Source organism: Sinohyriopsis cumingii, chromosome 1, assembly GCF_028554795.1.
Source record: "Sinohyriopsis cumingii isolate HCF-2022 chromosome 1, ASM2855479v2, whole genome shotgun sequence".
NCBI classification, from domain to species: Eukaryota; Metazoa; Mollusca; class Bivalvia; order Unionida; family Unionidae; genus Sinohyriopsis; species Sinohyriopsis cumingii.
Genome location: NC_142961.1, coordinates 145,057,376 through 145,069,580, shown reverse-complemented (window position 1 = coordinate 145,069,580; position 12,205 = coordinate 145,057,376). Strand labels below are relative to the sequence as shown.

Here is a 12,205-nt window from a genome sequence, read left to right as displayed (position 1 = left end):
GGGTGTTGGATATTCTTCTCTCCAATGGCTACATTCTGCCTGTGAGTCCATTCCTTCCTCATGTAGTGCATTTCCCTTGCTCGGCTATCCCACTCGCATAAGAAACACATGTATTTTGTATATCCTTGCTGCAGTCCCATTAAAAGGGCAACTACCTTCAAATCACCACAGAGGTGCCAGCTGTACTTGTTATACTCAATGGAATTCAGTAGCTGCCTTAAGTTATCGTATGTCTCTTTCATGTGGACAGCATACACTACTGGAATAGATGGAAGAATGTTTCCATTGTGCAAAAGCACAGCCTTGAGACTCAGTTTCGAAGAGTCCACAAATAGTCTCCATTCTTGTGGGTCATGAGTGATTTTTAAAGCATTCATGAGGCCCTCAATATCGGAACAGAATATCAGATTACTTTCCTTTCTGAAGAAAGGCTCCAATTGCTGGTGGCGCTTTCGATATGCAGTAATTGTGACATCTTCTTCTAGAAGATTCCATTGTTGGAGTCTTGATCCTAGCAATTCTGCCTTGTTCTTTGATAAGTCCAAATCACGAATCAGGTCATTTAGTTCTTCCTGTGTTATTCTGTGTGGGGTTGATGATGCACCACAGTGAAAATCTGGATCACTGCATGCTGATGGACCAGGAGAAGAACAGGTCGACTCACCTTTGTCTTCGTCAGATGAATCAAGAGAATATTCTGCTGGAGGTTCTGGAATAGGAAGTCCCTCACCATGTGGAACTGGTCTCAATGCAGACGGAATGTTTGGGTAGACTATTCTCGACTTCTTTCGCTTCGTTATTCCGCCGGAAAGAGGAGGAACCAAGCAGAAGTAACAGTCATTTAGGTGGTTGCTTGGCTCTCTCCACACCATTGGGACTGCAAACGGCATTGATGACCTTTTGCAATTCAACCACTGTGAAAGCTGTGTTGTACATGTAGCACAGCATATATGCGGAGCCCAAGGCTTGTCTTGGTCACCAACCTTGCATCCGAAGTAAAGATGATATGCCTTCTTCACTTGAGAATTGATACTTTTCTTCTGGTTGGCAAATGTCACTTCCCCACAAATATAGCAAAAATTGTCCGCGGTATTAACACACTTTCGAGGCATTACTGTTCTTTATTGTACGTAAATGGATAAAATAATAAGTTTTATGTAACAGTAGCTTGAACTGTCTCGCACAACGTCTAAAATATTTTAAATGCTGAACCTATCTGATTGGGCTTTATATAGTACACTGCTTACGTCAGCTTCAGCAGCCGCCTGGCATTAGTATAATAGGCCTACACATGTATAGTACACTGCTGACGTCAACTTACTTCAGCAGCCGCATGGCATTAGTATTGCATTGCATCAGAAAATGATGCAATCAACTGTGGATGATGTGAGCATGATGGTATTATGCAATGTTACATCATTATTCCGGATGTTGCTGCAGTCCTACTGGAGAAATTTACACAGTGAAACATAGAAAATGAGGTATATGAATATCTTCAAAACGAGAGCCAATACAAATTTTTCACGGTTATATTCGTGTTCGGCACACCAAAATACTACAGATTAGGGCCTTTTCAAGTCAGTAATGATTTCACTGTTGACCAGTGTAATATGTATGTTTGCGTATGTGTTAGCACTCCTACCCTTGTAAGTAATAGTATATAAGTGAGTACGGTGTGTGACTATTCCTACCTTTTGCTCTTCTTGCATTTCTTACACCTCTTTGAGATAGTATATAAGCGTATTTTGGGGTTCAATATGTGCATTTTCCTAACCTTTCCGTTAGTTAGTAAATGTAAGTATTAGTCAATAGATGAGTTTGTGTTTGATAGTTCAAACGAGATATTAGTTAGTAAGTACAGCTTTAACATTACATTTCCTCTTTTCCATAGTCAGTATCAGTCGGTCCAACAGTATATTGGTTAGTAATTATAGGTTACTGCATTTGTATGGGAAAATATGAACGAGTTTTTGGATGGAATACTGCACGACCTTGGGAGTGCAGTATAACCATCCGACAAAACGAGTTCATATTTTCCCATACAAATGCAGTAACCTTTTTATTATATGCTCATTTTCTTATTCTACCCAAGGCTTAATTATGTAAACAAAATACACTACAAGAAACAACGTAAATGAATGTATGCCGTATTCCAAACTAAATACACAAGCGCAGATTCATCACTACACAACAACAACGTTATTAATGCGCACACAACTCCGCCCAGATAAATCTGAACTTAGTCGCGCGCTCGGCATAACTTTCGAAAGAAAATGGCGTGTCTAGTTATTGACAGATTGAAGCAACGTAGGAGAAGCGTGTTTACATCTGTAAGTGTATTTGTTCTGTCATTGAATATTTTAAATCATAATGTGGGGGAAATATGAAGTGTTTCAATTGCAATTATCAAAAAGACGCTATTGAATTTAATGTTTATTTAATTTTGAAGTCGTACAGTGTTCCATCCAAAAATCTCGTTCATGTTTTTCCATACAAATGCAGTAACCTATAATTACATTACAATTTCGAAATGGGTAATCAAGCTTGAGAACTCATGACATGGCTCATGTAATTCAGATTTGCAGAACTAAGAAAGTACATTTTGAGGAAATTCAGGATGTAAAACTGTAAGTATATTTTTTTGCCATTCTTATTACCAGCTAAAGAAGACAGTTTATGCCTTTATAGTTTGCATGTTATTTGTAGGTACCAAGCAATTTTATGAAATATGGTGTCTATCGCAAAATCTGAAACGATGTATCAGAAAGTTAACGTGGAATTTAGCAAATCAGTTGGTTTGTTGCAGTCCACGAAACATCTGCTTTAGTTCATTCAGAAACAAATTTAATCAACCAAAACGTACTGCGCCTACTATGCGAATGTACATGATTTGTTTACAAAGTAGTTCCTAATACACTATTGGGCACACGTGTCCTGCGCGAGGGTGCAATATGAAGGTGTGCAATATCGTAAAATATTGAACGATTCTGATATTGTAAAGTTAACGGAGAAAAAAATGAGTATATAATAAGTATAATTTAACATATTTCTCCTTGTTCCCAGTCAGTCCAATTATGTTATTCCTATTGACATTTTCATAGTACCATTCCACCTTGTGCCCATACCGACCTATAATGTTAATCGTATGGATTAATTTTGAATTCCGCTTGTACCCAAAGTGTCGTACATGTCAGTTAATTTTACCATTCCTAAAACCATCATATACGAGCAGTGTAATGTTAAACTGATCTTGTCCCCAGAGTGTCATACTGATGTTAAAGCTATGGGAAATAATTCTTAAAATTACATTTTCCCTTCTCTCCGGAGTGTCATCCTTTTCAATGGTGACCTAATGGTAGTTTCCATTGTACCATGAGTGTAATTTCCGCCTCCAGAGTGTACTCCTATACTACTGATGTATTTTAAAAAAATCAATGCAGGGTCACTTGACATGCTCTAAGCATGAGATAGTAACCATGGAAAGAGTAGAGTTATGTCATAATTTATTCACCGTTTGCCCGATGTGTGTAGTCGGACGATCTGAAAAAGAGGCTCTGAACTAGACAGCATGCTGGTTAAAGGTAAGGAAATTATTAGGAGTTTTAAAATACTGGATACAAATAAGTATTATTAAACCGACAAATTTCTTGCTATAATCATTAAAAATAATGACCTCATTCAGTTTATGAACTAGTGGAAAATGTTATCTTGTCGGTTTGCTAAATCACTGTCATACTTAAAATCACTTCCTGAACCAGTGTCAATTTGTCAATTTGGCATTAGTTTATTAAAACAATCCGTCTTGAATGTATTTAATATGTACGTACTGTAATCATGCGATTACCTCCATAATAGTAAGTTGTCGCAAAAAATCTCTGGCGACCGAAAGCATCTTTTTAGTAGCTATCAATAAGCACCTGACTTTGGAGCTGCCATATTGGTACATAATAATTTGTGGTACCGCTAGGTGAAGAGGAATCGAACGTGACAAATTATTCCGTAAACGATCATGTGTGTGGTGGGGGTATATGTGTGGTGTGTAGGGGAGGGTAATGGCACATTAAATACATTATTTCCCAAGGACACACTGAGACAGTCGACCTGTGCTGGTCTGGATGGGTATCGAATCCGTGACCATAGGATTACGAGTTCGACGATCTACCAACTGAGCTGTCTTTCGGTTTTGTGAGTCTAACGCCATTTTCAGCGCATAATAGGCTTTACATGGCGGCCATTATCTTTGGTAGAGGAAAAACTCGAGAAAACCTCGGGAAGAACGACCGAACCAAGGGTAGCAACTGGCAAGCATATATACCCACGATGGCTATGCCGAGACTCGAACCTACGCAGACAGAGGTGAGATGACTGTGATCTGTAAAGACGAGCGCCTTAGACCACTCAGACACTAGGGGCCCACTACCAGTTGAGCTATCCCTTTTATATTTTGTTCTGGTCTGTTTTTGTGCGGCATGTGTGCTTAAGGTCTCTTGGTTATCCAAAAGGGCTTAACGGTGTGGATGGTTTTGTAATATAGACAAATATGACGTATAGTAAGTAATAAATGAACAGTTATAAATTATTAACTTAAACAAACTGTCATGTAAATGTTCAGGGATACGAGCAATAGATCGCGGTATTGTCTTAGTATCGAGCTGTTGCATTGTTATTATCTTAATGCATGAAGACTAAGCAAGATGCAACGAGCGTTACACTTTTCATATACATTGGACCTTGCGTACAGTGCACGTGGCAAACACTACAGTGATATGTAATGTGAGCTGCCACATTGGTCTACTTCCAGTCAATCCGATCCCATGACTGACAGTCATATTACACACATACCTGTAACCGATGGTTACCAAATCTTCCATATTGAGAGTACTGTTGTGGTCGGTACTGATAATTGCAAAGAGAATTCCGAAAGATTACTTAAATACATACCTCAAAATGACTTATTTGCTTCTTTCTGTTTTACTTATTTTCATATGTTCTTTCACCACATATAGTTCTCTAAATATTAATCCGCCGACGTTTAAATCTGATGGTATCATCAGTCCTTCGTTCTTAATATTCGTCTAAAGATAATGAAAAGCACTTGTTATTAGCTGCTTACCCTAAATAAACAGTATTTGAATACAAAAATGGGATATATGTTGAACATACTTGCAAGTATGAACCTTTTAGTCATGGTATGCGTTCCGATATTATGTGAGAAGGCACTTCCCGCAAAACAAGAGTGTGATTCAAATTAAGAAAAAGACAATGATAAAGTTAAAACCTGAACAGATATATGGGCAATAACATATTTTAGAAGAAGGTACTGTTGGATGTAATGATTGTCACTAATTGTGAAGGTTAGACTAAGTACGCATAATGATTAGGAATATTGCATATATAATAATAATAATAATAATAATAATAATAATACGTAAATCAGTTGTAAAGTTTTGTCATTTGCAAATACATGGAATGCTTGAGAAAGCAGGATACCAGGCGGCAGCTCAATGTGGTTTGTGGTATACATAAAGTGTAAATATTAGACCAAAGTCTTAGATTTCGTACATTTTGCCTCGAACCCACTATTAGGCTAAAAAGAAAGTAGCTCGGGATTTATATTCAATATTCATTAATTAATAAAGTATATAAAACTGAAATACCAATTGGGATAGATAGATAGTTAGATAGATAGATATAAAGAGACAGAGAGAAAGAGAGAGGTATGTAGGTAGACAGTAGACAGATAGATAGATAGATAGACAGACAGACAGACAGACAGGAAGACAGGTAGATAGATGTTCCAGACTGTTCCTTTTGTGGATCATCATAAAAGTTTTAGAACTATAAATTGTTATAATAATAATAATTTATAATAATAATATATAAATAATAATAATAAAAATAATTTATAATAATAATAATAATTATTATTATTATTATTATTATTATTATTATTATTATCAAAATGCATGGAGAATTGTGTTATTTACTCCATCATAATATGTTACTTATGGCCAATACTGGTCTTCCGACCTTCTTTCAGGAACTGCTGTTAAGATTGTCTAGGACTGACAAGAATAGATTTTATTTGCAAACAGTATGTGCAGAAGCACAGCTCATTTTCAATTGCTCCAAGATTTATCCAAGTCAATTGCTCCAAGATTTATCCAAGTCAATTGCTCCAAGATTTATCCAAATCAATTGCTCCAAGATTTATCCAAGTCCACTTCACCTTGCCACTAAAAGCAGTATTCCTAAGTGTTGGTAGCATTTCATTTTCACCACATACAGACTCCATGTTTCTGTAAACTGCATCAAAGAACGGTATGGAATTTTGTTTTAATTATAAGTTATCCTTTCACACACTTATTGCCATATGCTGCAGGATACTTTATTGAAAGAAACAGGACATCGCTATTATCTTAAGTTGTAGCCGTTTCCTAATAATCAGAGTACCATACCCCACCCACCTATATTGAGTTATTCCTTGCCAACAGCTCTTATCCTAAAGTGCAATCAAATGTTCGACTGTAATACCTTAATACAAATGGGAGAAGAAATTCTGAGCAGACTTTAATCCCACACCTATAAAGCTGACAGTGTACGTGCTGTTAATCACCTGCACTTTGATACCGTGATCGCAATGTATATAGTGTCGATATTTGGGTGACTAGATATGAGCTTTGCAGATATATTGCTGTACCACTTGCAATACTTATAAATGTGAGACTTTGTTTCGGCTATTCGCGTTGGATAATGTGCATTTACCTGGTGACAGTACTGTATTAAGCACTGTACATTTATACGGTACTGTATTAAGCACTGTACATTTATACGGTACTGTATTAAGCACTGTACATTTATACGGTACTGTATTCAGCACTATGTTTGCAGTGTATTCTCCTTGATTAATATTCGCTTGCATTATGCGTGCGTGTGTGTGTGTGTGTGTGTGTGTGTGTGTGTGTGTGTGTGTTATAACTTGAATAAACAGTGCTAAAGACTTTGAGCTGATCAAAGCCAACTAATTACATTTTGACTTGTTACCAGACATCAAGCTAAAGTGGCCAATACCATTACGGGAGAAAACAAACATAAACATTAGCAACCATAGCTGCATATAAATGTGGAAAATCTCAAAAAAATTGTGAGTTCAATAATTGAAACAGTTCGGATGATCCGGGCTTAGAGTCACAAATTTTAGTATATCTACCCAATTTTAAGCACACACACACACACACACACACACACACACACACACACATGGAAATTTCTGCCTACATCAGTTCGTTAGAGACAAGAAATATATTGAAGACAAGAATGAAAGATGAATTAACACGATGAATCGGGCACTTTTACAGTCTCTAGGCACATGAGTACTTAAGAAAAGATCTGCTTACTTAATCTTAACTTGTCACTGTCTTATGTTGCTTGGAAAATATGGCCATGTCTAAAGTTATACATGATCTGTTTTGGTTGCATTTATACTGTGCATGTTGGACGACTCTTTAATACATGTTAAATCTTTATATTTTACATTTTAAGATATTCATCTTGAACAGATCTTAACGTGTTTCCCGTTGGGGCCTCTCGTCTAGAAGATATCGTTCAACAGCCTATTAAAAGTAAATTCGATAAAGTTATGTCATCATCTGATTCAGACTCGGATTCAGACTGGAAGGACCATGATAAAGAAAGAGGTACTAATTTAATTAAATATTTTTTCTGGTTACTAAATACTCAACTCTACTCAGTTCCAAGTATCAAATATTTCAAGATAATCTTCCTTGGCTTGGGTACGTTGCAGTGTCAATAAAATAGATTTGAATTTAATGACACGTATTGTTTTTCATATTTCATACAGATTTGCAACTAATATATGCACTGACGATAATAGCAGAACAGTTTTAGCTTAGTTTGAGACACGTGTTCGTACCTATGACCAGGAATAAGGCTCGTCCTAATTCAACAGTAAGATATCTGGAGACCTTAATTCACTCGACTTCTAATATGAATTAGTTCATTTTGGTCTTAACCAAAGGTAACAAACGCACCAAGACAAAAAATACAGCTAAACTGAATGTGAAACAAAATTCTGAGCAGAGAGACAAAACTATCCAACCATTTGCCAATCAGAAAAATATCGAAACTTGCCGATAATAATTGATGGAAAAACTTCCAGATGTTCATAAGTTACACGCATTTGTTTTTCTGACCAGACCCGGATTAACCCATTGGCTAAAAAGGATATAGCCTTAGAGCCCACTTACTTTGTAGGCCCTCCGTTCACTTTTTTTGAAATATTTAATACATACTTAGACCGTTCCCTCACATTAGCCTCTCTGTCTTTAATCCGGCCCTAGTTCTGGATAACTTTTCTCTACTATTATTAATTTTGAGCAGACACCACAGACCCTTCTACCACCCCACAACACACACATTTGCGCGATAAAATATTTTTTTTTAAATTAACATCTTAGGTCACCACGACCCTAGACTCACTAATAAATTTTTGAAGAATACTAGATCACTTGTGTTGGCAAATTCAGCGACTTTGTCTTTTTTCAACAGAATGAGATACACTAGATACATTTTATGACGCTATTGCTTTATACTGACCGAAACAAACCAGTTGATTTTTTCCAACTATTTCAGCTGTTTTAGTTGTTTTCATATATTGCTTTTGCATACCGAGACAGACCAGTTCAGAATATAAGATTTTGTACATAATATCCAGACGATGATACCAAACAGACAATAGCCAGAATATAATATTCAATAGATAATGTCCAACATATAATGTCGAGAAGATAATACCCAGCTGGCACTATCCCTAATAGAATATCCGGAATGTAGTATTCAGCAGATAGTATCCAACAGATACTATCCAAACGATAATATCCAGAAACCAATGTACAACAGGTAATATCAACAAGATAATATCCAACAGGCGATATCTAATAAACATCTATACAGAAATTATATCCTACAGAAAATGCCTAACAGATAATGTTCAGAAGATACCATCCATAAATAATGCAAAATAGTTAATATCCATTATATCAGAAGAGAATAACCAACCAACAATATCATGCTTATAATATACAATAATTAATATCCAGAAACAATATTCAACATTTAATATGCAGAAGACAGTATCCAACAGATAATATAAATAGATAATGTCAACAAGAAAATACCCATCAATGTCTAAAAGGAAAATATCCAACAGACAATCCCCTGCAGAAAACATCAGGAAGATAAAAATCCAGAATATAACATATAACATTTTATCCAGAATATGATATCCAACAGATAACATGATATCCAAAAGATAATATCAAGAACATTATATCCAACAGACGATATCTTGCAGATAACATCAAGGACATAATGTCCAAAAGATAGTATCCGACAAATAATGCTAAAAGCATATTATCCAACAGAAAATATTTTGAAGAAAATATGCAGTGATTAATTAGTTAACCGTAAGGGCAACGACCACACAATGTAAACGGTTCAACTCTCAGAAAATGTTGCTTATATTAATATATTTGAGTTAGGATGAAACAGTAGGCAATCATCTTGTCTTAATATTTAAAGAATACCACCAAAAAAAATAGAAGTCCACAATCAAGGAGAATGCAAAACAAACGCGAATGTATTTCAATACATTTTCCCAAATAGTTGTAAATTATTAAGTAGTTATAGTAAATGTTAAAACAAAAATAAAATCATAGTATTTATTAGATATTCTCTTGTAGATATTATATGTTGAATATTATTATTATTATTAGATGTTCTCTTCGGATATTAGCTGTTGAATATTATTTGTTAGATATTCTCTTGTGGATATTAGATGCTGGATGTTATTTGTTAGATGTTCTCTTCTGGATATAATATGTTTGATATTATTTGTTAGATGCTATCTTCTGGATATTAGATGTTGGATATTATTTGTTAGATATTCTCTTGTGGATATTAAATGCTGGATGTTATTTGTTAGATGTTCTCTTCTGGATATTAGATGTTGGATATTATTTGTTAGATATTCTCTTGTGGATATTAAATGCTGGATGTTATTTGTTAGATGCTATCTTCTGGATATTAGACGTTGGATATTATTTGTTAGATAATCTTTTAAGGATATTATTTGCTAGATATTCTCTTCTGGATATTAGATATTAGATATTATTTGTTAGATGTTCTCTTCTGGATATTAAATGTTTAATATTATTTGTTAAATGTTCTCCGCTGATATTAGATGTTAGATAATCTCTTGTGGATATACGATGTTGGATATTATTTGTTAGATGTTCTCTTATAGATATCAGATGTTGAATATTATTTGTTAAATAATCTCTTGTGGATATTCGATGTTGAATATTATTTGTTAGATATTCTCTTTTGGACATTATATTTGGATGTTATTTTTTGGATAGTTAATGCTAGATATTGCCTGAAAGAGGTGATGTGTTGGATATTATCTTAGAAAGATTGTCTGTTTTATTTTATCTTTAGGATATTGTATGTGGGATACTATCTTTTTGATATATTCTGTTGTATATTATCTTCTGAGTATTTTCTGTTTGATATTATCTGTTGAATAGTATTCCATAATACAGTCATATAATCTGAGCACCAAATTCTGGAGTAATTATAGCAGAATTAAAATGATTAATGATTTAATATGGAATTTATGGAACGATGTCAACAGTTTCTAGCTTTTGTATCCCTGCGAGAATTGATTTAACAAGTTTCATAAATTTACTATTAAGTCATTGCTCAGTTCAGATTCGGTTTATCAAATAGTTGTATTTAGAATGAAAATAGTCTAGATAGAAAGAAAAAAAGCAATTTGCATCATTTCATTAAATTCTAGTTCTGAGGCTGCACCTTCCAAATTTGGAATGTGAAATAGTCCCAGATGAGAGTCGAACAATATTGAATATTTGGATGTCGAACAGCATTCAAAAGTTGCTGTTTTATTGCTTTTATACAAATTACAAATCAGTTGGTTATTTGACACGAGCAAAATCATATTTGAACACTGTATCTCCGAAGGAAATTCGTCTATGGTGGCACATAGTAGTTCGCTCGGCATTGTCAGGTTAAGTAGTTGAGGCGCCATATATATATATATATATATATATATATATATATATATATATATATATATATATATATATATATACATGGATTTCTATGAGACTGCCAACACCATTTGCACCAAAAGTGTGTCGATTCCAATATGAACGTTCCCCACAGATGCAGTGTATGATATGATACTATGATACAAGACATATATTTCAGTCGTTGGATGCAAATCCGAAAGTAGTATTATTGGAAGCAGACACTGCACTTAATCTATAGAGGTGTTGCTAAGAAGAGATGATAAATCGTAAATGCCAGCTCTGATTTGTATTAGTATAGCTGTAGTTATCGCCTGATAGAGACCTTTTGTTACCAGATATTTGCTTTATTTGATTTGGAAGAATGTTGTTGTCAGATAACTTTTGTTAGTGACAGTCGAGAGACCAGGATTTGTCGACATTCTCTACATAACAGTGGCGAGTTTATTTACTCTTATTGGTTGACATTTAAACATCGGATTGGGGTAGAGGACAAGATCCATACCACGTTGTAGCAGCGATGTAAAGGAGACTATCTGCATTACGATAGAATGCCGAATGTTTCTCAACATAGACTCGGTATGTTTATGGTAGACAAAGTTATGGACTTTCTCAATTCTCCCGTATTTTCAGTTACACGTACTGCTGGTTTGCTCACATTCTAGTTTTAGCTTGACTTCGGAGAATGCTACATAGAGTAAATTGGTAACATTCCGGCATTTGTATCCTCTACTGCGCATCCTTGTGATACTTGTCCCAATGTTCATTTGGCTACAGATTGGAAAGACGTCGGCTATATTGTTGATAGTATTAGTCAAAAATAAAGACATCATGCTGCAGGCAGGTAGCATGATGTCCCACCGAGTCACATTATCCTGACACCTGGCCGACCAGTCCTAACACTAATCTTTTAATGCTGAGCGCCAAGCAAGACAGCTATTAGTACCATTTTTATAAGTCTGATTGGAATCGAACCTACGACCTCCCGCATCAGAGGCGGACGCTCTAACCGCTAGGCCACCGGAGTGGTCTTAAGTAAAGAAAGATGATAGATCAATGAATGAAAACCTATGGAA

At 35.2% G+C, this 12,205-nt stretch overlaps 1 protein-coding gene across 2 annotated transcripts in view; it reads left to right on the top strand.

Moving 5' to 3' along the window:
• Positions 1 to 3,501: 3,501 nt before the first annotated feature.
• The window catches only part of LOC149808082 (uncharacterized), a 39,192-nt gene continuing 30,488 nt past the window's right edge, over positions 3,502 to 12,205 (top strand). For both annotated transcript variants that reach the window (XM_089973342.1, XM_089973337.1), the window contains exons 1-2: positions 3,502 to 3,581; positions 7,543 to 7,697. In XM_089973342.1, the coding sequence (XP_089829468.1) occupies positions 7,640 to 7,697 (58 nt within the window). In that variant the 5' untranslated portion in view covers positions 3,502 to 3,581; positions 7,543 to 7,639. The remainder of the gene's footprint in view (positions 3,582 to 7,542; positions 7,698 to 12,205) is intronic.